Source organism: Pithys albifrons, chromosome 4 (genome assembly GCF_047495875.1).
Source record: "Pithys albifrons albifrons isolate INPA30051 chromosome 4, PitAlb_v1, whole genome shotgun sequence".
Lineage (NCBI taxonomy): Eukaryota > Metazoa > Chordata > Aves > Passeriformes > Thamnophilidae > Pithys > Pithys albifrons.
The window spans coordinates 77098334-77125393 of NC_092461.1; the positions used below are offsets into that span (position 1 = coordinate 77098334).

Sequence of the window (27060 nt, forward strand, 5' to 3'; positions counted from 1 at the left end):
ATTCTTTTATAGCTCACTTGAAGTCTTTAGGGAACGTGTAATTAGTACATCTGTCCTCCTGTAAACATAATTATCATGTAAAATTCCATTTATCATGCTGATCAGGAAGCACCTTCTATCAGCCTTTCAGCCTGGGAACACTGACAAACAGGCAAGGGAATTTGACTGCCCCAGCTAACCTGGACCGTGCTCATTGCCAGGAGCACTGTTGTTGCTTTCCAGCTGAGCCCGTGGCAATTTTCTGTATAGACACAAGGCTTATGCTAAACTCTGGCTTTGGGGTACATCGTGTTTGAGCTTAGGGTACATCATACTGGACACTGGGCAGTCCCGTGGTGTAAATGAGAGCATTCTGGACTCTGAATCCCAAGGTCCTGAGTTTGAGTCTCAGTGGGGACCGTTCAATGCCTTCCTGCCATCTGATCCTGTTAGATCTCGGATGCTCAGCAGGGTCAGTCCCGGTGAGTACCGGGTGCTGTGACAGTCCCGAGGACTTCACTGTCACTGTCCAAGCTTGCTCAGCCGTGGCAGATGGACCTCAGGACTGAAACGGTGGGGCCAGTTCTGCGCATGCTGTGCCTCACCTAAAAACTCCACTGCACAGGCTGGAAGGGCACGTGGGGAGAGCCCTGCCCAAATCTGCGTTCACAAAGTCTGGCCATACATACATTGGACACTGCTTGTTTGTGTCATTAGCTGATTTTATGTTCTCCCATAATTCTCAGCTCCTTGCTTCTCCTCAAGTCTGAGACACTTGTAGGCGTTCAGGCTAATGGAGCTGCTGCAGAGGGAGCAGGCAACTGGATTCCCTGTGACTATGACCCTTTATCAGTACCATAAATCAAATCCATACCACAGACAACAGGCAAGACCTACCTCAACACAACATCACTTCTAATGTACAAAATGAGGCTTTCGTAAACAGACATCAGCAGACACCAACCAACACTATATTGAATTTTGTCTGAAATTGCTGTGAAGTTTTAAAAAGTGAACACCATCAAGACTTATCAAACTCTGGTGTCTTACATGCAGAATAGCCCACAAATGAAGGTTTCATATGCAGATAAATTGCCATTGTAGACAACTTAACCTTCAGAGACCTACAGAACATCCTGACATCAAAATAAAATTAAATGAAGTAAAGGTCAGCCCTCTGTGTAGACCTCCTGCAAACTATGGCTTCAAGAAGGTTTAAAGCAACCTCATTTATACTAATAAGCTTATGCTGTGACCAAAAGGCATCGTGCTGCTTCAGCCATCTACCACCCCCTGCATCACACCAGTAGAAGGTTTCCTGCAGCCAGTCAATTAAGGGAATCAATCCCACTAACAAGCACACAAATGATTAGTGATCAGCTTTTACTGGGTTTTGAGATGGAGGAAAAATCTGCTGTCCTGAATGGGATTGGCCCAAAACAATCCTCAAATCACAGGAACAGACCTGTTCCTGCATCCCTGGAGGTTGCTGCCATAGTTGCTCTCTGTCTCCAAGCCTTCATCCACTGCAGCTATGGGTCTTCTTCAACTCAGCCAGTCACAGGGAACAAGTGACTACTGAGCTGGACTTCTTCAGGCTCAACAGATACAGATTCCAAACAGGCCAGGGACCAATACTGATCACATTCAGTCTTTAGAACCTTATTATTTTTTCTTTATCAGCTGAAACATTTGGTTTTTTCCTAGTGTTTAAAAATTGCCTGACAGGATATAAGGGACTTGCAGGATGCCCGGAGGTTGAGGGAATCATGGTGCTGCAGAAAAGGAGGAAAGGAGGAAGAGACCAATTCTTGATGATATCAGAAAGCAAATATTGTTTCAAAGAGAAATTATTTTACTGCTGATAAATATGTGATAAAGTTATGGAATATTTTTTAATGTGAGAGAAATCAATAAATCCAAGTCAAGACAACTCCTATTTCAGGCTGACACTGGTAACAAGCATAACAACTGCATCACCACAGAAACTCCTAAGTTCACTACATTAATACATTGAGCCATCAGGAACTTGCCTAATGGCAACTTATTCCCAGATCATTCTAATGTTTCATTTAATTTTGTTAAGACAGGGTGCCTGTGAGAAATGAGCGAGCACAGTGGTTAAATCAATTACTCTCTTTAAATTCAACAATCATGCATATCCAGATTGCTTAATTTCTCCCATACATCTGTATTTGCACATCTTTCTTCTCTGAAGAGCTTTCAAAAGCTCAAGTTTTAATCAGAGGACTATTTTTGATCCTAATTTTCCAAGCTGCAGTAAAGCTGCTTCACTACCTAATCTGATGTACCATGATTATGCAGTGGTTTCAAGCAAGTTGTACAATAACTAGTCCTAATGTTTCTTATTTTTAATCACAGATACACCAAGTGCCTTGTGTGTAATTAGCTATTGATCTGCAGACATTGCTTTTACTCAGGTTAACAAATGACTTGTTGAAACAAGTGTTGCCTGGTGTGAATAAAAGACATTGCAGAGCAGTGTCTGCACATGAGCCCCTTCAGCCATAACCCCAGCACAGCAAAGCTGTGAGCAAAGGCAGACCTGCCCTCCCTTTCACCAAGCTCAGACTTTTGCTCCAGAGACAAGCAGGACAAAGGGACACGACTAGGTTTACAAAGGGGGAAAAAAATAAAACAAGAAAGCACAACCCAGTTCTAAGAGCTGAAAAATGCCACACAGCTCCAGCAATCAGGAACACGTAATACAGCCCTGAAGGGCAGAGGCACTGCCAGTCATTTGGATGCAGGGTTTTGACTCAATTATGAAAAGAAAACCCTCAACATTTCTGGTTTTATTTTTGCCATTGTTCTCAGCAAAATCAAAAAATCTCTGATTTCACAGGGAACAGAGCACTTTGAAACATTGGCTTCAAGCAAATCACTTTGAATTTTTTTTCCTTCATATATACACACAAGCATATATACTCATCTGCATGTATGACACAGAAGACTCAGGAAAAAATGAAGTCTCCCACTGTTTAAACACGTCACCTTTCTGAACAATTTTGCTTCCTGAAAAAAGTTCACAAGGTTTCCTCCGGTTTGGCTTAACAGCTTTAAAGGCTGTATTTCCAGACAGACAGAAAATCTGGCTTACCCACAGCTTCCCCCCTCTGTTCCACATTTAACAGGTCGTTGTTTTGACCACAAGAAAGACGGCAATCGCTGCTAAAACTTTAATCCCCCTCCACAAAGTCGTAATCTTGATATAGCAAATATAATGAGCTTCCTCAGTGACATAGTGAAACAATGTTTAACAGGATTGCATAAGCAAAGTTATATTCAAATCCACTGAAAATGTAACCCAATTCTCTCAGAACCTTTTCTGGTGATAATTAATGGCAGATTTCATCAATATTCACTTATCCAATTTTTTTTTCTCTTGTAGAATTGTGCCCTGCTAACACAAGGACAGCAGAGAAGAAATAACTTCTATTAAAGAAGCTGTTAGGCATCAGAGATAACATATGAAGCGTGGCCATGCTGTTCTCTATCATTCCTCAATTTTATTCTCTAAAGTTCTTTCAGCAGCAGCTGCTTCCAGGCTGCAATGACAGGGAGAGCAGAAGGTATTCTGTCACTGCTATTGGGCAAGCCAGTGGAGGACAGATAAGGAAAAAAAATAATTTCAAAGTATTTTGCAAAGTAGTCCAAACACTTGGAGGTGGCAAGGTCTCTCTCCTTCTGCCCATTGGGGCACAGTGTGATGCTATAAAAAAGCATCACTAAACCAAATTTATCCTGAAAGAAAAACAAATAAAAACATATTTAAACTGAAAGACATTAGGTTTATGTTAGATATTAGGAAGAAATTCTTCCCTGTGAGGGTGGAGAGGCACTGGAATGAGTTGCCCAGAGAAGCTGTGGATGCCCATCTCTGGAAGTGTTCAAGGCCAGGTTGGATGGGGCTCTGAGCAAACTGGTCTAGTGGGAGGTGTCCCTGCCCATGACATGGGGTTGGAACGAGATGATCTGTAAATTCCCTTCCAACCCAGACCATTCTGATTCTAGGCATGTATTTCTTGAGCTGTCCTACCTCTCTCATGAGCAGCATTTTGAATTCAGTTCTTCCAGTTATTTGCATGAGCATTTGAAAAAACAGTGATGAGATCAACCTGATGGTCATTTGAACAATCTATCTAATTTCATTTGCACAAAAACAGTGTGTGCACCTGAAACCTACAGGTCTTCATGTTAAAGGAGGGCAATATTCTGAGTAACTCAGAGCACTCACTCTCTGAAACAGGGAACACCAAATTATCTATCCTATTCTTAAACAAGAACAGTCAAGAGATGCTTTTTTATGTCAGTGAAACGGCAGTTTCCCAGGGCAACGTAAGCATGACACTACAACAGCCTGTCTCTCCAGGGCAGGCTTCAGGAACATTGCCCCTAGCTCTTCACTTAATGCAAACCTAAGAAAAATCATAGGAAGCTGCATCCCCCAACCAATCTCACAATCTACATCTCACCACGAAACAAGTCCTGAGCCCAGATCTCTGCAGCATTTTGAGATTCTCCCAGTAGTGGGGGAGAACAGGGAAGTGAAGAGGAAAGTGGCAGGAAGAAGGAAACAGCTGCTTCCTCTTCCCAACCAGCTCTGAAAGCTTTGCTCTCCCCTTAACCCATAGAGTAAAACAGGAATTACTTTCTTTTCCTCTGTCCTGGAAAAAGATGGACAAAAAAGCCTTGTCCTTTACTCTTGCAATCTTTCCACCCTGTCTCTGCCAGGTTTGCTGGGGAGCTGGAGCAGCATCTTTCACTGGGCTGCAGAGTCCTGTGCAGGGAAAACTTTCATTCCCAGCACTTTTTTTTAATTCCCATTTGAAGCCCCGTGAACTACTCCAGAGCGTAACAAAATACTCATTAAGCTTCTCACAGAACAAAGCCTTAAATTTTAAAAACATTTATCTTGATCTGTGAAGATGCTTACTCTCACCTCTGACTGCAGGAGCAAGTGATTTGACAGATCATATATGCACAAAAAATCAGAAACTGAAAGGACATTCAGTAATACCAACCTTCAGAGTGACGACAGCTGGTAATTCCTTCCAGCTTCCCAGGGACTGGGAAACTGGCCATGGAAATGCCTAATTTCATGAATATTTGCGAGGAGATATGACCTTATTTCAATCTCTAGACTACAGAAACAATTGGGAGAGAAATTCTTTCAAATAAAGCTCACAGGTACAAAGGGCAGCTGTCTGTCCCGTCGCAACAGAGGGGTGCTGTGGCAATTCTGCAGTGCCACGTCTGGGTTTTCAGGGCACTTTTACTATTGTCAATAAATCTGTTACTGTCAAAAAACTGTTCAGTCAACCAAACCCAGGTATTTTAATCAGGCACTGCACAGCTGGCTTCATACCCCAAAGCCAGGACTGTGGGCAGCTGTCAGCCCCACAGCCACTACAACCCAAGCGAGCAGCTGCTGTTGGGACGAGTTTCAGCATGAGTTGGCAACGTTCTACTTGCAGGCACTGCTGCTGGTGTGACCATAAAACACTGTGAAGAAACCTGTACTCATGCAAACCAGGTAATTTTGATAAAGCTCTGAGCTGGATTCGAACATCTCAATCCAGCAGGAGATGACACCCCATCTCATGACAGGTTAACAACCTGACAGGGATTTAGCACAACCCAGAGCAGCTGGCTGGTTTTGTTGAGGCAGGCAGTGGTGCCTCTGGGTCACATCCACTGAAGAAAGGCAGTTTCAAAACAGGAGGCAATTGCCTTGCTGAGAAAGAAAAGTAATAATAATAATAATTAATAATAATAATAATAATAATAATAATAATAATAATAATAATAATAATAATAATAATAATAATAAATCAGAATTCCCTCCTGACTGAGGTCAGTGTCATAAGTTGCTGGGAGAAGAGGACAAAGGAAGCCCACAAACCCACACCCTTACCACAAATACTGCTGGAGGAGTGGAAGATGCGAGAACAGAGCTAAGCAACCAGATGGATGCATGGTTCCCCTTGCAATTCTCTACACCACTCCTGTAAGCTCAGAAACCACACTGCTGATCATCAGGGTGCATTGGCTTGTCTTTCTGTTTCACATCTACCTTACCCTGGCTTCTGCTATGGGAGGTGCCAGCACAGAGGCAACTCGCCAGACAGCCTTACTCCTGGGACAGTACCAAGGTGACCGAGCTGTCCAACCCAGCTGCACTATATCCACACCTGCCACAGAAGCTGCATCTTCCGAGGACCATGGCAGACACTAAGAGCAACATCGTGATAGGCACAGTTGTTAGCACTTCCATGGAGGTATTCAGCATTTTTCAGAGAGCCTATCTCCACAAAAAGGAATATACCAGGACTCTGCATATGCATGTGCTGTGCTCAGTATTCATTGTTGATTCTCTGAAAGCAGAAGGCATGAGAGCCCTATGACTCTGTATTACCTCTCTGAACAACAAACACAAAGCTAAAACATATTAAAAATTCATGAGAACTTCTATGAATCCTTAAACAGTCTTATTTTTGCCTTCTGGAATGTAGCTCTTTAGGGCTACATCTTTTTAAATCCTTTTTTGATCTTGAAAGTTAGGAACTTCGTCAAAAAAGACAGACTACAAGAAGATTAGACTGAGCATCTCCACCTCATCCCAACGTCCTGTGAACCTTAAAAAGCCTCTATCGAACACAGCAAGACTTTGAAGCTGGCACTACTGGAATAATTTCCTCTACAACAGAGAGGAGATACGGGACCCTTTATCTGATCATGTGATTTAGAAATGTTGCTAGTGCTTCCAACTGACATGAAAAAACATACTAAGAATCTTAAAAATGGCAGTGCTGTGGCTCACAGTATCTGTTGTTTGCTCTTCCATTTCCCCAAGCCAGGAGTGTGATGTGCACGCATATGCTACCTTTCAGACATGATTACTGAATTCTGCTCAAGCACTTGCATATGCAAAAAGAAAAGAAAAAATGTTTGAGTCTCTGAAAACGGACAAAATGGATCTGGCTCTCCTACTCCATTCAATCAAAAAAGCCATGTATTTATGAAAGCTGAGAAACCCAAACACAGGGTAATAAAAGAGCAGAGGCAGACCTATGTTCTAGCTTAAACCAGCAGCTATTTCAGTTTAAGGCAATACTTCAGGTTGTGAAATAAAATCTTGAAATAGTGAGTATATTTGCTTCAGCCAGCCTCTGCTTTGGGGCCAGTAATCTCTTTAATTGCCGTAAATCACCTAAAGGCACCTCCAGGCAGAAATATCTTTGCTTTATAAGCAGCATCAGGTGGACAACAAAAAACTTAACCAGACAACTAGATGAAGAAAATTCTGACGGCAGCTCATCATGAGTCCTTAGAAGAAGCAGTATATAAAGGAGAACATAAAGCATGAAATGCCTTGAAAAAACACAAATCTTTTTGCTACCATTTTGGATAAAAATAATTTTTTGCCACAGACTTCACTGATTTAGTTTCCAGTACTCTCAAAGTTATATGGAGCTTTCATTATTAGAAGAACTAATGGCACACGTCCATTTACAAAAACATCTCAAAAGCGACCACTGAAAGAATATTCTCTCTAAAATTTTAAAACATACCAGACTAATAGATGCAAAAAAGGTCACTTATACCAGTAAATTGATCTGATCATGTAAAAACTCATGCACTTCAGTATTCTTAACAAAGGTAGTCACTACATGACTAATGATGCACTTCTGCAGAAACCTCAGCTGACGGGGCTCATGCTGAAATGAAACTACAAAACTGCTCATTTTGACTGTGTTAGTCAATGTCTTTATGAGCTAAAGGCAGCAAGTTAACCTGGGAAAGTAAGACTGAGTGTATCTGCAAGTGTTTGCAGGATCAGGCTCTATTTTTATACAGCCTTTTGTCAATGACAAAATCTAATTTAGAAATACTTCTTTCAAACTAATCAACTCTTTCAAGAGATGCCACTGAAGATTTACTTTAAAACAGCCTTGGGGATGTGTGAAAACACAAAAAAGCTATGTCTTAAAAAGGGTCAAGACATATTTAGATGCCACAGACACAAAAGGCAGACCAAAACTCCGATACAGATACTAATCATAGGAAATGGATAACCTCATAATAACACATATCTTAGATCATCTGACTTCTGTGTCTGTCTGCATATTCAACATCACAGCCCCAAGCTGAAAAAACACAGACAGAGAAGAAAGAGATTCTTGTTTCCTGGTAAAGCCTCTCGCATTAAAGAACTGAAAGCAGGGCAAAAGGCCCATTCAAAAATGTGTCACAAAACACTTCACCGCAGACCTAAGAGCTTTGTTGTGAGACCAGAAAGAAAAAAAAAAGGATTCTGAACAACCATATTGACTAATGGGATTATGTATACACAACAGTTTCCCATTCACAATACTCTCCCAGGGAGTTGAACACAAGCTCAATTTTACCTGCACCCTTAACAGCTACATCATTTTATGACAGATATTAAGCTAACAGGGTATAGACCATAAATCTGCTACCAAAAATACTTAATCTTCCAAGAAGGATATCAGACACACAATTAAAGACACAATAATCGTCCCCCAAAAATACATTTTATCATCTGTAAAGACACATCTGTAAATCCCTGTCTTTTGCCTTTAAGTAGAAGCTCATGAAACATACACTTTTGTAGCATATTTTTGGTAACTTAGAGCTTTCAAATTATATTACTGGGTAAGTAATACACAGCAAATAGTATCCTGATGACAATATGACAACACACGAAAACAAACTGTTTAGCATCCTTTAGAACTTGCTTGCATACAAAAAAAATTCTGTATTCATGTTAGAGAGAAGGAGTATAGGGAAGGAGTATTTCTCCTTCCATATTCCTTCCCCTTTTTTTATATATATATATGAACTAATTGTGGACCTAACCACAACAAGTAGACAGGCTCTGAAGGTTAAGAAAAAAAATTGAAACCCAAATTTTGGAGTAGAATTTCTGCAGTTCTAGACAGGAAAAACTGTGGGGTAGCAACTGGAAAAACTTATTCCTACACCTCATAAAGAGTAAATACAGCTATGAATACAGAATAAACATCCTTGATTCTACTAATAAGGACAAATGTAATGTAGACACACAGCTATTGTTTGAAGTAAAGCACATCCAAAGCCTTCACAGTGACAGCTCAAGCCACCCTGCCACGCTCCAACAGATGCTGCACAGCCTCACTGACTGCAAGGACAGTGTCACCAAGGAAAGTTGGTCATACAACCCATGTGCCCGTGGTGAAGCTTTCCAGGGCAAGGAGGGTAGTCAGGAGGCAGCAGCAGTGGGGAGGGGAGCAGACCAGGGATTTGCAGCCAGTGCTGAGGTTCTCCCACAGGCACTATGGGGGCGGGGGCAGCAAGTAGCGCTCCCATCACTGGTACTTGGATCCTTGATCCTGACAGCAGAAAAAAAATCTCTACAAATTGAGCAAGTAAAATGCAGGATGCAAATGCTAAAATAACAGCATTCAGTTACCAGAGTGACAATGAGAACTGTGAAGATTTCCTCTCTTGGTCAGGATCTGCCAACTCCTGTTTGGAAAACAGGACATTCGTATGCGTTTATTTTTCCTTCAGAAACAGCACGACCTTAAGAATCTGTTCATGAACCAAAAGTGCACTTTTTTTGCTGTCTCTGACTGCCCAGGCACCCACAGCATTTTCGCTCCTCCCTGCAAGGCTCTGCAAAGGAAGAAGGCCGAACAAAGTGCCACTATATGAGGGCCATGGCCCCCACAGCAGCAGAAAAAACCCAAATTATACTAAACTTGTACTGTTTTGCTTCTATCATCCTTTGCCTCCTCAGACTTGAACAACAATTAGTTTGTCTAACATGGAGGAAAGAGGGGAATGGCTTTGTGCTTGGATGGGTCAGAGCAGATAAATGCATAAATGTGCTTGTCTAAAGCTGTCTGCATTGGGTTAGGAAAGGGGAGAAGCACAAATGTGAGAAGCTGTGGACAGCGGGGCCAGAGAAAGAGCACAACCTTCCCCCTCTGTGCAAAACATTTGGTGTGGTTCTCCCTGGCAAATCTCATGGAGGACCCAACATGAAGGCTCATTTGGTAGCTACTTACATAGAAGTCACAGGCAAAATTTTGTCTTATTGCTTCCACTGAAAGTGAAATTAGCTATACTTTGTAAGCAGGGATTTTTTCTTTCTTTTGATTAAACAAATGAACTCTCTTCCCCAGACCACACAAACAGAAACCACTATTTCCTCAGTCACTGCATGTTCATGTCTAAAAAAGCCTGGGACAAGGGTAAAACCATTCTGGGTATGACACTAGACCTCTGTGTTAATTAAGCACATGAACCGCCATCAACATGTGACACACAATTTTGTAATTTTGGTTTTCCTGTTTCACTTCCTCCGCTAAACAGACAGGAAAGATATCTGTTAATGTGAATAACTGAATAACAATAATAAAACCCACCCATTTTTGCAGAATGTACCACATAACAACATGAAAATTTAGAAAGGCCACAACTGTCCAGTAAAAAGAAAACAGATCATGGGGCTCTGACTCAATAGGCAATAAAAATATTTTCCTATAGAATCTTCTTAATGCCCACAGTGGAAAGAGGGAAGTAAGTAATTTCCAATGGAAATGACATGGGGAAAGGTATTTGAATTCATAAGGCCAAACAAAATGTGTGCTAACTCAAGAGTAAAGGAAAAGGTGTGAGAAATTTAGTTAGCTCAATATGAATTCCACGAAGGCGCATTTTCTGGAAGTATTTAAAAGATGTGTAGGTGTGCTGCTTAGGGATACAGTTTAGTAGTCAACTTGGCAGTTGCACTTGATCATCTTAGAGGTCTTTTCCAACCTAAATGATGCTATAATTCCATTAATCCCTTTATTCCAGAGCAGGGTACTGAGACTCTGTAGGTATAACTCCACCGTGTTTGATGTTGGCTCAAAAGCACGCTCCTGACCATGTCTGCTTATAACATACCTCTCTCTGCATCATGGAGCAGCCCTGGAGCAGAAAGGGTTCCCCTCCAACAGCAGGAAGCAAAGTGATACTCTGTAGGAGCACTGTGCCTGTCCTGCAGCTACAGCAGGTACTGCTGCTACCTGTTCAGTCCACATGTTCAGCTGAGAGTTGGTCTGACCATCTGACCCACTAATTAAAGAAGAGGTGTGCTGTCAACTTCAGTAAAAGCAGAACCACAATCACAGTCCACAACAACAGTAGCTGCTCTCCAGAAAAATGCCAGGGGGGACAAGTGTACAAATGAGCGCAGGACTGGACACTGAGGTAAACAGAATCTGTGAAAACTCATAAAGAAAAAGGAAATGCTGTCTTTTCAAAGAAAGTCAGAGTTCGTCAAAATACATGCTTCAGAGGCTCCTTCAAAAATCCCAGCTTGAATTGCTCTGCTCTCTTTAACTGGAGTGAAACAAGACAGACAGCTAATTCAGAACAACCACTGTGGAAGTGAAGTCTTCATTCCCATAACCCCACATCTTGGAAAAGTGGATGGGAGGAGTCAAGAGACTCGCAAAAGTTGTGTTTCTTCTAATATAGGTAAATGAAACACACATACAAAACCACCTCAGACAAGACCATGTTGAAATATTCCTGGGGATTCATACAAAACAGAGAGCTGCAACAACTGCAAGACAGCTGCCAGTTACACGAAAGAGTGTGCCACCCTCAACTCTTGATATCACATTCATTTATCCAGTAAGATATTTGAGATATGCAATCACTTGACAGGTTGGAAATATTACCTCAGCACTTAAAATAGAATAGACAGGCCTAATCCTGTTCTCATTTGTACCTGAGAAACCCAGCAATTAATTCACAGCCTGTTCATTTTCAGCTGCTTCTGATCTTTGCAAACATGCAGCGGCTCATGAGGGCTTTTTCATGCCAGAGTCTTTGCTCCCACCCTGTCCTCCCCCGCTGAGTGAATTCCAGTTACAACCCACACCCTTTATCAGTGCCCTATTGCACAAAACAGGTCATGGTTTTGGGGCTTAGCTCCTAAGGGATATGGAGGAGTCATTAATGGCATTTTGTACAGCACTGAGCACAGCATCAGTACTGCACCACAGCAAAAATCCTTGCTCCTGCTGCAAAGCTACATCTTCCAGGAGAAGGAAGCCTGTAAGTTCACAAACACACTGAGAGAAAATACACATCTCCATTCATATCATCCATTCAACCTTCCCACAGAGCACAAGGATAGCAACAGAAAGCACTGCCTTGAAAGTGCCTATTTAAGGGTTCTGTCAAATTCAAACAATGTGCATTTTTTATTCCTAAATGCATTTGCTCAAACTCTGCTCCCTGTTACACCCTAGCACTATCTTTGCCTTGAATAGAATAGCCTTACATCAATAAGGAAACTGATGAACAAACAAGAAACCAATATTTATAATAATTTCTTTAAAACAACCAGAAGCAAAACCTTGGCCAATAAAGTTTATTCCTTAAAACAAATGTGCGTAGACACTTGCTATTTGCAAGGCTGCTCTTGAGTTCTGCAGTACCTGAAGTGCCTTCTAAAACAGAAAAGCATTCTATCTTGAGGCGAGTCATGCGCATGGAAAAATACAGATTTTTCAAATAAATCTCAAAGGTCACCATGGATGTACTTGACAGTGGCAATTTGTGTTCTGCTGTAAATAATTCTGCCTGTTTAAGCAACCACCTCTGAGCTGCCACTTCTTGATTAGGTTATGGTAAAAGATGGGATTCTACAGAGCAGTGAACACCTCCAATTAAAAATCAAACCCAGTTTTGCTTTAAGAAAACAGCCTCATAAAATTAAGGAGGTTCCTAAGATACACAATGGGTTGAAGACAGGAGTTTATGTGAACTCTGTTTCCAAAACCACAAACCTTTGTGCTTTAAAGACCAAGGTTCCAAGACTATTAATAGCAGACAGAGAGCTCTACACACCTTTTTACATAACCTATTGCAGCACCTGCACAACTCACCTACCTCAGCGATTAAACTGTACTTTGCACTGTAGCATCTGAAAGCTCTTTTGCCTCTCTTCCTATTATCCAAGAAACATCTCCATGTCTTACAGTTGGAAACAGTATCATTCATTTAAGTAAATTCAGAGAACAGGGAAGTTTGCTTGGAATTATCAAGCCCGCTCAACCATACCCACATCCCAGGTATCAAGATGGGAGTCTTCATTTTCATGCAGCTATCTGTCACCTAAGGAGGACTCCACTCCCTGTTGTGCACATCCACCACACCCCATGGACACGTGGGCAATCTTTCTGTCACCTTGCATTTGTCTGGGTGTAGCTGATTGCAACCTTGACTGAAAAACCATGAAATTAACCTCCTTTCCTGCTGGATCTGTAGTTAATAACACAAGTGCAGACAAAACAGAAAAATAAGAGTTTTGTCTATGACTGACAAAATACAAAGAATAAAGGTGGTGAGTTAAAAAAAAAGTTATTTTCAAGACACATTTCAGATCACAGCTGACATCTATCTTCTGCTTTATGCTACCTCCTTCAGACAAGCTGAGTACAGTGGGGTGGGAAGTGCAGGTTCCTCGTACATGCCAGTGTGAACAAGGAATAATGAGTGCTTCTTGAACTGTAGCTAATGGACTGCATTTGTTTATATACAAAAGTGTGTACCTGATCCAGGCAGTCCTGAAGGCAAAGGGCTTTATGTAACATTCATCTCCTGGCTTGTCTTTCTCCATCTCTATATGTGCTGGGGGTACTGGATCAAACCAGATATCCTTCCATGTGATAAAACAGTCCTCCCTGAGTGCCAAAGGTATCCTAGCTCCTTGGGGCAGTGAGGCTCTGCTGGCCCCCCCTCCAGCATCATGAACCCAAAAAACCTGAATTTCAGTGGGCCTCCCTCTGAAGTAGGTTGCCAAAGCTGTGCTGTTTGCACCTTCAAAGGGCACAGGGATATAATCCACTTCTCTGCTGGCACCTGCAGTGGGCAACAGGATGCTCCAGTGCTGTGAGTTATCTCTGTAAAAAGCAGTGGGAACAATATCTGACCCTTTAATCGTGATGAAATTAAAATCCATGCCACCATGTACACCTCCTGTCGTAAAGGGAGACAGCTTCTCCTCTCCCCTTTCTGGTACATTAACCTCTGTATGATCCAGCCTTGTTGAAGGGCTGAGACCTCTCTCTGCACTTCCACCCATGGCAAATCCAAGAGAAACGATGCTGAAAATACTGGAGTCTCCCACATTTCCCCATTCACTTTCCTTGCTGACAGTTACTGATCCTGTATGTGCAGTGGTTCTTTCCCCATTCTGAAATGGGAAAAGAAACAATGCCCCACAGAGGTGAGAGGATAGAGGGAAACCCGTCACCAGTCTTCCCACACAGCAGAGGACACAAGCTCAGCTCCAAGGACAGCAACGGTGTCTGTGGCTGGTACCTGCTGAGGCTGCACTGGCACCATCACCACATGCCAGTATCACTTCTCTGTCCCTTGTATACGCAAAAAAATCTGCAGGTATGACCTGCGTGGTCATGGGTGAAGCCACAAGCAACAGACAGATGGCTGAAAAAAATCAGTTTACTGCAAATAGGCTGTAAAGTGAATGGCACCACTGGATTCTTGGTGCTCAGCATCCTACCCAAAGTCCAGAGAAAGGGAAAAGCAAACTCAAGAGCTTAACCTCTGTTTGTTTCATGCAGCGAGGTTTCCAACTACAAGATGTGGTGCAGAAAGAAGCCATAATCATGTCACCTGACAGATTTTTCCTTTTACACAAAATCAGGCGTTTTTTTTAATTTGCCTGAAAATTTATGCTTCTTTTAAATACCTTTATGCATAAACCAATGTGCCTATATCTGACTTGCCTTGACAGCATGTAGATTTGAAAATCTAATCACATTTACCTTGGTAATGTGATTATCCCTAGGAGCACCAAAATGCAATCCATTGTTGACTGAAAAATTAAGATAAATTTATCTAGCTTTCTGTTTTTTAATCCCAACAATACTGTACAGTAAAATTCTCAATATTGCAAAGATTTACTTACTAGTATAACTTTGTACACTGGTGCTTGATTTAACATAGCAATTTTATACACATATAGGCATTGCAGGATCCTGTGTCAGGGAGGACATACCTTCCTCTGGCATTCAAAACAATGCAGGGAAAACACATTTTAGTTGTGGTGAGCAAATTTTTCCTCAAACCCCAGTTTCACAAAATTGTTAGCCTGATCTATAACAACATGGGGGAAACACAACTGTTTGCTAAGAAGATGTATTTGTCCTTTACATTCATGTATGAGGGGAAAAGCTTTTAAAAAAAAAATCAAACTTCTGGAAAGGAAGATAGCCTTTGCTTCACTTTTCATTCATTTCTCAATTTTCCACAATAAAAAAACCTTTCTTAGACAAACACTGAAATGTAGCTTCTAAAAGCAGTGTTGGCTTTGAAATACATCATGAGAACAGGGAAGACATTTAGCATTGATGACAGGAAAGCAGTTGCTATGAACACAACACAGTAGATCCTGTAAAGAAACCTTACTGAAATATGTATCCCTCTAAATCTGCAGATCTGCCTGAAAAGCAAACCGTGAAAAGTCCTAAAAGTTTCCCACTGGTGCATCATGTTTTCTCCAACTACCAGGGAAATTTTCTTCTCCTAAATTTCCTGAGCTCTCTACCCTACCATTGCAGCAAATAAAACTTCTGCTAAGCCCTTCTTATGAAAACAAATACCATTCCTTAAATTTCTCAGCATGTTATTTGCAAATGACAGGCCAGCAACAGATACTCTCCATATGCCAAATTATGTCATTTCCATTTTCTAGAAAGAAAACTTCTCACAGCAAGCTGGCAAGGGTTTTTTCAGTTGGGTTATGAAAAGAGCCAGCTCCGTGTCTTGCTGCACCTGCTGTATTGCTAAGCCTGGTACCTGGTGGCAGCCCCCAAGCCATATATAACACTTCTGGGTCCAGACAAGAGATTTTGTCATAAAGGGCTGAGTACATCCTCAGAGGTATTAGCAAATGTTCAGGGGTGAATTCTGTAGATATTTGCATATTGATTTCTGTAGATACCAGCTTGTCCTATTAAATGGAATCTGTTTTCCCACACTTCTCATGGGACAACCAGGTGACTACACTGTATTGAAGTCCCAGCATATAAAACCAAACTTCTGCACATTTAGGTTAAATTATAAAGACAAGCCCTTATGTTCATGTAGTGGAAAACTTGCCTGAGGGACGACAAACAGCTGAAAACAGAGGGAGATTTAAAAAAAAAAAAAAAGATTTGGCCCTGTCTCTCATCTTTACCTTCCATCATACTGTTCTACAGAGCCTCTCGACAGCCCACCTGGTGTCCACTTCTTTGAAATGAGGAACCCACAGAATTACTAAAGGGTAAGGGTGTTTTTTAGTTCTCAGAGAGCATGTTTGGGAATCTCATATTTGCATTTTAGATGTTTTGAACAGTTCTAAGCTAAGCTCTATCCTCCACCAGAAGAGTTCTTGAAGTCATAGTAATTACAGATTAAAGCATACTTCTTATGCAAAAGCTGTCATCAAACTATTATCTGTTATTACCCTATCCATCTACCATCGAACCCTGTTTTTGTGATGGTCTGGAAGGCTGGTGATTCACATGTTTGCTACCGATCGTCATAATTTCAAGGTGCTTGCAAACAGTATTACCACGTAGAGGAAAGCTGTGTAGCAGACTCCTAAGGAAAACGGCCAGCCTGGCTGCCTGCACAGGAGCTGTGCTGGTAAAGAAAAAGGTGAAAAGAAAGAACAAGTAATTGAAATACACCAAGCACATAAGCAAACCTGTTGAAATGTCTCACTCCTTCTGCTCTCCTGACAACTAATGAGGGGTCACAGCACACCAGCCAAGCACTTGCATGGTAGAACCGTGGGATTTCCAGGGACCTATCAAGATTTGAATTGGTGGCCAGCAAATACAACCAACACAAACAGGACTTTTAATGCATTAGCAGCTCAGGTTCTCACAGGGCTTAATGTGCACTCACTCCGACAGACCCCTCTCACCCATCCGGCTCCAAGGCTGTCTTACTCTGAAACCTGCAGAGTCTTCAGGCTCTGGCAGATATAGCCCTCTCTTAGCACCTGTCCCTCTGTGAAGGTGTCTTAATTTCCAAGTACTCACAAACACTACGTTCTGTCCCACTGTTCGGCTCTTCAGAATTGACAGCAAGCTTTTTTCCTTGTCTGATGAATACTACCTTTTTATCTGACAGTGATGCTTGCTAAATAATACACTAAGAGCCTAAAATATGCCAGAGCAAATTTCTGTGGGGTTTGCTTTAAAAAGCTTTGAGTAGTAAGGAAACAAGACTGATGCAACTATGCTGTCCATCATACTCTAGTGACTTTTGAACCACACCATTAGTTGGTCAACTTCAACTAATATCTGGAAGACAACCCCATTTCCACAAGTTTCAAGGGAAGCAACAGAAGGAGGCACAAATTTGTGCCTTGAACAAGCAAAAAGACTGGTAGAACCCAACGGTGGTGGATGCCAGACCATGCAATGTGGGTCTGGCCATGATCAGCACACACACAGCTCAGAAAACCCACCAGCAGTCAGGGACTGCTCCTGCAAAGCTCTAAGTGGCCATGAAGACCCAGTCCTTGATGTCCTCATGCTAAAGGATGCGAGTGTGCTCAGTGTCCCTTACAGGGCTCATGGAGGAGTTTGTATGCTGTGTGCTACTGCTGAAACGGCCCTTATTACCTGAGCCTTAACACTGTTGTTGAACATCACTCCTTCAGGTTGGCACAGGATGGCCATTTAGCTTCCTGATGTGACAGCTGAAGTCAACAAGCATTCTCTGCTTTAGAGGTAGCAATTATCAGTGGCATACAAGGTCTCGCACACCTATGAAAAGACTTAGTTCAGTCTGTGCACTTCCCATTCACTTCTCAAGACCATTAAATTGCTGTTTTCATGCTATGCTTGTATACATCATTCTGAAATTCAGGCTGCCTGAAGGGCTTTAGGTTCAGTGAATAGTAGTGTCCCTCACACACAAAAGGTCCGATGTGCTTCCAGCAGCGCACAAGCCAAGTCCTGATGCTGCGATGACCCCACAGGGTGAATGGTGCCCCCAGCTCTTTGTTCTGCCCCCCTTGCAGGACTCTGCCTGTACGACACTTGATTCCGAGAGACTCTTCTTTCGTCCCTGGCATGTTCAGTTCGGAAGCATCTTCTGTGCTGGGCTGAGACTGTGCTGCCTGTCTGCCCAAGGTCATGGTGAACTGAGTTTTGATCTCTCAACCCTCCACCACAAACACTAAATGATGGGATTCAGCTCCTCAGCAACATCCTGGAGGCTTCCTCCAGCACTAACAATGCATGGAACTTTTTAAGTCCTACAAAAACCACGTAAGTCAACTATTCCAGCATCCCTCTTCATTGTATCATTTCACAAGACAAATACTGAGGCCATGTGCAGCTCTGTCTTTTCTAATAGGTAGAAATAAATTGAATCTTCACAAGCTTTACTAATCATAAATTAACTTTAGAATTACTCAGAAAATGAGATTTATTGTAGGTCAATGAATTCTGAAGAGAAATCTATTTGACCACAATAACTTCAATGTCCTTTTGAGTGGACCTCTACCCAGTGATTACTCAGCAGATATTGTCTCCTTCCTTCCCAGCAACCACTGCTCCCAGAAGGAATTCTCTTGCCCATCTGCCTTCGAACCTGACACAGTGACACAGACAAATGCACCTGTAAGCAATGTTTAGACTACAAATCCAATCATAAATTTGCTTCCTTAGTGAAACAGAAAAAAAGAAACAAAACCAAAACAAACAACCCCCAAAAAGTATATGCTTGTTTCTAATCACCCAGCCTGCTGGAAAAGGAAACTTCAGAAACAGCAGCATTTTCCCCAAAGAAAACTATGGCAAGAAGAATTTTAGGCATACACAAAAACAAGTACTTGGGACCATCATGTAATCTACAAGATCTGAAATGATTTTAAACCAGTCTTGCTGAAACCTTGTTTCACAGAGCTCCTCATTAATTTGAGATGAAGCTATTAAAATTAATTACAATCTGACATGAAAGAAACCCTGGCAGAACCTGGCCCTAAATTCCAGTAACCTTGTGTCCTCATCCACCCATTCACCACAAACTGAAACAACCTCCTGCACGAGACAGAAGTCTTTAGCACCAATAAGCTGACTTCTGAACAAGCCTTTTTTTTTTGCTCTTTACATATTATTGCATACTAGCCTCCCATCAGCTAGAAGTTCCGTGTTCTTTTTTTGTATCATTTGTTTCTTGTGAGTCCACATACAGCACAAACCCAAACCACATTGATGATAACCTTGTTAAATATAAACTAGTATGCAATTACACAAACTGCTAACACAAACAAAAAAGCCAGGAAACTCTGATTATATGTTCACAGTGGTTTCTGAAAACTAAATAAAAATAACAACATAAGGCAGCCTGTCCAGAGTGATACTGAAACAGAAAAAGGTTTTGCATTGTAACTTATGTGTCTCAGCACAGAGAACTAATCTGTCAAACCAGGCATCAAATTCAATTTCAAGCTCACTGCAAGGAGAGGGGAAGGATGTGAGAAAAGGCAGGAGGTGCACACACAAACTACCAAAAAAATCTGATTTTTCTCTCTACATCATCCATAACGTGAGCTGACACCAGTCTCTGGGCAGTTGCTGCGACTTCCACCCTGTCATTCTGAGAAGGTCTGGCCATGTGCTGGCTATTTGGCTCCTTCCTCTCCACTAAGAGAGCAGCAGCAGGTCTGCTCGAACCCTCTGTTCCTGGGCTTGTGCCAGCCCATTGCATGCCTGGGATCTTCTAGGCAGCCAAAAGAGAACCCAGCAATTGGAGCCCCTACCACATCTTTTCATTAAGATGATGAAGGCCACTCCTCGGTGGCCTGCAGATGTCCATCCTGATGTCTGAAAATATATACCTTTCCTAGGGCAGAAAGAAATCCATAGAAGGCAGGTCAAAGTCTGCCCTGGGCGGCACATGCGCAGGGTTACAACAGTCAGCAAAAGGCAGGGACATTAGCCAGAGCTCTTCTGCACCACTGTTAGATGTAAGCAAGCACTACAATGAACAGCCTCACACTTGTCAGTGGAGTAATGCAAGGTCTCTGCCGTAGCTGAATGTAGCTCTCAGGAAAACAAAAGAGCATGAGAAAACCAACACTTTCTTTATATCCTACATCACAAGAAAATATACGGCACAAACAACGGCCTCTATAAGACTGGAGGACATCCTGACAAGATTTCCTTAGGTGACTTCCCTTGCCATGGACTTCAGCTATCCATTCAGTCTGTTTGCATGCTAGCAGCACAGCTGAACTTGTAAGATGCTGGACTTCTAGCCTGTAAACAAGAACAGTCCTTGTCTTTCCCTCTTGAACCCCAAATTGTTCTCATGCAATAGAAAAAAAAAAGCATCAGATGTGGAAGGAAACATTCAGAGTGGCAAATAGGGGCAAGGGAAAATAAGGACTGGAAGAGAAAGGGCTAAGGGAAGAAGTGATCTAGGTGAGATCCGAGCATCCCTCCTACAGCTGAGCACAGGATCAAACCATGCAAGCAAGGAAAACCAAAGAGGATCACTGGGAATTTAGAAAGGGAACCTGCAGGAATCCTGTATCAATAATAGACTCACTAACTAGAAGGCCAAGCAAAATCCAGCCTCTTGAACATTAAGAGGGTACAGTCATGTGCAGTATCACCAACAAGTAAAAAGTTCAAGAGTAGAAAATCAATGCACAAATCATGATCTGTGGATCACTTTTCACTCACAAGGCTGAGAGCAGCAGTGTGCAGAACCATGTCACAGACTAAAATGCATGAGTGTGTGTCACTGTGCTGTGGATCCACAGTGCAACTAGAGGGCTGTCACTGCAGAAAATGTTTTTAGAGACATATGACTAGGAGAAGAGGGGTGGTAACCCACCAGCGGGCATTTTACTCGAGAATGTGCGGCTCCTTAGCACAGCATCTGAAAAGGGGCTCAAAAAAAGCCATCAGTACAATCCAGATGGAAGGGGAAAAAAACTCAACAAACAGTCGCGCATGCAGCTAAGACAACTTTCTCCTGGAATATCTCCAATTTCTCCAAGCTTGTTGGTTTTAAAAGGGACTTTTCTACAGTGATCTATGCTCAATTACCCTTATAAACCCTTGCAATAACACGTGACTCAAAGTTTACCTATTTGTCCAAGGCAGAAACAAGAAGGGAGTGTGGCAAATGGGGAATGTGGGAGTGGCAAGCCGATGTGGGCTTGGGGAGTACAGTCATTTCCTCCAGCTTCTTCGCTGCTTCTTCCCCCCCTGGGTCTGTGATATCTGAGTATGTTGTTGAGGAAGTGAAAGAAGGTGATTTTGTATCTGTGGAGCTATTAATCCACGTGCTTTTGCATATTTTTACATGATTGCACCTTTTTAGCAAAAAAAAAAAAATCTCAGCTTTTTAAGCAGGTGAGATTATTCCTTTGGAAATTAGAAGGCAAGAGAGTACCAGGCGGCAAGAAACAACCCAGAGGAACGTGAAATGCTTGTAGATCAAGAGCTTAGTGGGGGTGGTATCGAGACGCTGCTTAAATCATGCGCTCGCACCTTAATCTGTGGATGTAGATGCAAAGATTTCCTTTGCCCCTGTGGCTACAGACCTGGCTACAGCGCACTTGGCTCAGGGCTGGCTCCCAGCCTGCTGCCCTTAGGACAGGCAGCACGGCGGGCTGAATCCGCCACCAGCCCTGCGAACGGGGTTATAAGCCCTCCGCAGCTGGGCTGGGCTACAGCGGGGCACGGCGGCTGTGCAGCCTCCTCACGCCCGCACTGCTGAGCGGGAGAGAAACTTTCAGCCACTCGCGCTCAGGCAGGAACGACTGACTGACCAGCTGCTGCCGCCCGGGAGGCTCGGGCACCTCCGCTGAGCCGCCCTTGCACGCTTGCAGATCCCCGCCGCTGCCGCTGCTCCCCCGGCCCCGCGGAGGGAGGCTCCCCACGGCTTCTCCCGGTGGCCGTGCCCGTCATTCCCGAGCGGCAAGCCCACCGCCATCCCGCGCATCCCTCATCCCCGCGGCGCGGCTTACCGGGATCGCTGCAGCTCGAAGGCGGCGGCGGGACCGGGCTGCCCCAGCTCTCCACTGCCACCGGCGATGCCCTGGGGGCTGGTGCGGCCGAAGGGCGTCGGCAGCACCCCCGCCGTGAAGGAGTTGAGGCGGCCGCGGCTGCCCGCCGCTGCGGCGCCCAGGAAGGCGGCGGGCGGCACCTGCACCGCGGCGAAGGCGTCCTCCTCCTCCTCATCTTCCTCCTCCTCCGGGGGCTCGGCGGGCGCCGCCGGGGGGCTGCCCAGCCGCGGCAGCGGCGGCGGCAGCGGCGCCTGGCGGGGCCGGGCGGCGGAGCCGTCGTTGCCCGGCGGCGGGGGCCGCCCGTCGAGGGAGATGCTAGTGAGGAAGGAGAGCGCGGCCTGTCTGCGCCGGGGGTCGCTCCGCGCCGGCAGCGGCGGCTGCGGCGCTTTCCTGGGGCAGGGCTCCGGCGGCGGCGGCGGCGGCGGCGGCAGGGGCCCGGCGGCGGGACTGCCGGGGCTGGCGGCGGTGGCGGCCGCCGCCATTGTCGGCTGCCTCCCCCTCCCCTCGCCGCTGTCCGGGCGCTGCCTCTGGCTGGCGGCCCGTCAGGCGGGCGGGCGGCGGGGCATGGGTGCCGCGGTGCCGCCGGGGTGCATGGGGGTGGCGGCGGGTGCGCTCCGCCCGGCCGCGCCGCGCTGCCCCGGGCCCCCGCCGCCCGCCCGCTCCGTATTTATAGGTGCAGCAGCCGCGCCGCCGAGCGCCCTGTGCAATAACACGGCAATCACGTGTGGGAAACGGGGCGCTGGAGGAAAACAAAAGCCCGGCCAGCAGCCTGGAGGAGGAGGGAGAAGGGTGGGTCTCGGCGAGCTCCCTCCTTTCAACCTCTCTCTTTTTTTTTTTCCCTTCCCTTTCACCCCCTTCCCTCCTCCTCCTCCTTCACCACCACCACCACCTCCTCCTCCTCTTTTTCCCTTCCTGGATGCGTGGGGGCGGGCGGGAGCCGAGGAAGGTGGAGTCTGTGCCCGTAGTACATGGCACATGGCCCTCGGAGCGCGGCACCGGCCGCACCGGATCCAGGGCTGCAGCTCGGCCCGGCCCGCCCGCGGCACCGGGAGCGGTACCGGGATGCAGCCGTGCTTGTGCCAAGCGGCCCGGGCGCTGCCCGCTGGTTTGCCCGGGCGGGGGCTGGTGCGCAGGCACTGGCGGTGGGTGCCCAGCGGGCAGGGAGCAGAAGTGGGGAAGGGGAACAACCGCCGAGGATGGGCTTGGCTGCCGACGGCGAGTCCCGCGGTGAAGCAAGCCTGCGCTGCCCCGGCCCCTTGCTTCCTTTGAGGCGTGCGAGAGCATCTATGTGATATCACGCGTTACCTACACCATTAAAGCAACCCCCTCTCCCGCCTTTCCCTCAGCCCCCTCCCCAGCCCTTCTCTCTCGCGCGCTCCAAGGAAAGTGCAGGTTTTTATTTTGCCCTCTCCTGTACAGCCCAAGCTCCAAATATCTCTATTCCCTGTCATCCCTAAAGTGATGGCTGTTGCGCAGCTGACGGCAAGTCTGCATGCTGCCTCCTGCATCTGTGGCTCGCGAAGGTGAGTGACCAGTCTCACCTCAGCAAAAGCCTTCTTAATTTCTTCATTATTTTGATCAACTCAACCGTGCTACAAGAAGTGTTCTGGTCCTGTAATGATAATTTCATCAACGGCTTATGTAAGGGTTGGATAACAGATACATACAAACAGCAGAACATATGGTTGTTGCGAGATAGCAACATGCACTTTCTTCATAAAGCATTACAATGACTTGTATTACATTCCAGTTATAGCTGGTAGATGATTTACAAGTCATCCCAAACTGCCACAAAATATTGTAATGTCCCTTATAATTTTATCAAAACCTTGCTAATTTGATGTTAAAAAAAAAAAGAAAAAGTTATCAGAAAGGAGAACCTCATCCTATTCAAGGAAGCTACTTGTGCAGGTTTATGTTCCCCTCAAAACTGACCTTTTGAGCATTCAAAGACTTTAGAATTGATCTCTGTTTCTTGGATTGATTTCTGAACTGTTGACCTCCACTGACACTGAGTGCCACAACACCCAAATTTAGGGACTAGGTCCCTGAGATGTGCTACTTGCATGGTAAGGACACTGCATGGGCATTATCCTGAGCAGGAAGAAAAGGGGAAATGATGCAGGAAAGAAATGTTTTCCAGATCACACCTTCTTAGAGAGGTAAGTGCTGTTTTGAGATGGACAGTCTCATCAGTGAGCTCTCTTGAGGTTTACACTGTTGTCTTTCTTAACAGACGGCAGTCATGTGCCTGTCCCTGTGGCATGTCAGGGATCATTTGGGTGGGAAGCCCAGAGTGCTAAGCTGTCCTCCCAAGAGAAAAGCTGAATTGATATGTCCCATCTGCTGGAAGGATGATCCGTACCCCTGTGGTTGCAAAGTGGTTCCTTCAAACTTGTTTTGGAGAGGAAGGCTCAGGAATTTCAGGCCTGTCACTTTGTTTTGATAGGGCAGGTAACATCTATTTCTAACCAGAAGCCTTGGCCCTGCAGTGGCAATCAGTGAGATGTCAGGACAACGATCCACTTGCCTCCTGTGGATGAGTTCCATGCTCCTTTTGAGATAGTACCGCTTTTAAAAGAATTCAGGACATTTTGGAGAAGAACTCCTGGACAACAGAAAAAGGTCACAGCTCTGTAGCCTGATAGTCGGTATATTCACTGAATGCTGACCTCTGGTCCCACAACTACTTCCAGAAGGTAAAAAGGTCATGAAACTCAGGCCTCCCATGTTACAGCCGAGTAAAGTATACCAAGGGATACTTTTTTCCTCTTGCATTTCTGAAGGGAAGCAGCAACAGTGTGTATTTTTCTCTGCAGCTCGAGAACTTTGTGTGGCAGCTGAGTGCTGGAGTGTATTTTATAGATTCAGCTTCTCACAAGATACAGGTCTGGGAAAGAGAATGACCACCAAAATGGCAGGTGGGTTTCCAGAGGTTGGTTTAACTTGGGATAATTTTTATAAGTCAAGAAGTGTGCACTCTTTTCACAAAATTACTCTTGTAATGGGATAAATCACCCTGTTGGAAACATTATTTTAAAAAGAGGCACAACCTCTGTTCTAGAGTTCCTCTAGAGCTGTCCCAGAGGGAAGTGTTACCTTCTTCCTTGTCCACATGTGCATCCTAATGCTTTTTGGCATCTGGTTTTTACAAAATCACTTTTTTCCAGTCTCCAAGGTCAGGAACACTTATGTGAATGGTTGAGCCTATCAACCTCCTCACATCAAAATTAGAGTGGTAGGGATAAATGGCAGGTCCTTCCTTGAGCTGGCTCATTCAACTGAGCTCACTTTGCAAAGTGTTTGTGCTCACCTGCCTAAATACTTCCAGGGACCCAAGCCCATGGTCTAACATGCTGCCTTTAGGGGTACTGCATGTGCACACTGTCTTTTCCAAAAATCACACTGAAGGTTGTGTAAAACATCTACTGCACATGAGAATAAACCCATTTGAGAAAGCCACATACAAGAAGAAAAGCATGACATTTTCATTCTGAAGTGAAGCTATTTTTGGTAACAAGTGGGGTGCCACAATACAAAGATAATTGGCATGTTAGACATACCAGGTTCTCAAGACCTTTTTATACATTTAAGGGCAAATTTAAAAGAATGTGCACAACATAAGGTGAATTTTTTTCCAGTTACTTATGTTGTCTTGATCTGTGCTTAGGAAAACGATAGGTGATTACAATATGCTATAGTAGTCCTGTGTGCTGGAGGATATGTGGAAATGTTAAACAAACTGACTTTGCTGGTTGAAACTTTTTTGTTTGATGGGAAAGCAGTGGTTGACTAGAGGAAATAGCAAAGTTGAAAGGAAAATTAAAAAGGCACATTCTGGAAGCTTGTTTCTGTGACTGTTTTTCCAATCATTTCCCTCACCAAGTTCTCTTCCAACCAACCAGTTCTACCCAAGCGAAAGCAAATGTTTTTATTTCAGAGGTCATAGACTTATGTAAGCAACTGGACGACAAGTAGTAATGGGAGTGATAAAGCATGATGGCTTTTTCACCCAGTACGCCAAGAGCTGCAAGAGAGGCTCATCAGTTGCAGGCAGCATGTAGAGGCAACACTGAATTTGAGAGGCCTATTAATACAGGTGATGGAGAGGCTGTCTATAAGGAGATTGAAGGGAGTGGAGGGAGTTTGGGCAAAAATGAAAGCTCAGCAATTTAACAGTCTGAGGAATGGGACTGGAGAAACAGTGCCTCTGCATACCTACCTTCAAAGGAAAGTTAACCCAAGTGTGGAATCCTCATGTTGTCTTGGGTTTACTTTAACTAGTATGAGGGCAATCCTGATGCAAGGCAAGCATGCAGCCAGCAAGACATGAACAGCCAACCTGAAAGGCCACAGGCCTTGGGCTAAAGCTCGGTTCCTGAGCATCTTGTCAAGTCAAGCATAAGAATATCTTTTCAGGTGAATTGAAAACTTCACCCAGAATTTAAGTTAGAGGCAAGATTTGTGTTATACTGAGAGTTAACTCTGCAGGAATAACCAGTCCTGAGTCACCAGCGTGAGTCACCAGGCTAGTTCTTGAGTGGCCTCAGCACTGTGTTTGCCTGCTTTGGTGACAAAAACAAGTTTCTTGTTGTTACTGGTACTTGTTAGATCTGCAGGACTGCGAAAGGTAGGCAACAAAAGAGTAAAAGCAGTTGTTTCTTGTAATATTGACATGCTTGTTTTCTGACTGTTGGGATCAGTCAGGTAATGGTGTCATGCAAAGCTCAGCAAAGTTGTAGTATGGAGAGAGTGCTTCTGTTCTCCTGTAGGTGAGAACAGAGATCAGTATTACCAGTGGGCTTGGATATCACTATCAGATCCCCACAGTCAGGCAGAGTTCCCATAACCTGTGAGTGCTCTACTCTTGCTGTGCAAGACCTCAGTGAAACAAGAAATGTGTCGTTTTTATAAGCACTTTTTTCTTTCCCTTG

At 44.3% G+C, this 27060-nt stretch overlaps 1 protein-coding gene across 2 annotated transcripts in view; it reads right to left on the minus strand.

Moving 5' to 3' along the window:
- The window catches only part of CABLES1 (Cdk5 and Abl enzyme substrate 1), a 75459-nt gene extending 52532 nt beyond the window's left edge, over positions 1 to 22927 (minus strand). The window contains exon 1 of one of the 2 annotated variants that reach the window (XM_071554679.1): positions 22088 to 22927. In XM_071554679.1, the coding sequence (XP_071410780.1) occupies positions 22088 to 22608 (521 nt within the window). In that variant the 5' untranslated portion in view covers positions 22609 to 22927. The remainder of the gene's footprint in view (positions 1 to 22087) is intronic. The other variant, XM_071554678.1, reaches the window with a different exon arrangement.
- Positions 22928 to 27060: the final 4133 nt, after the last annotated feature.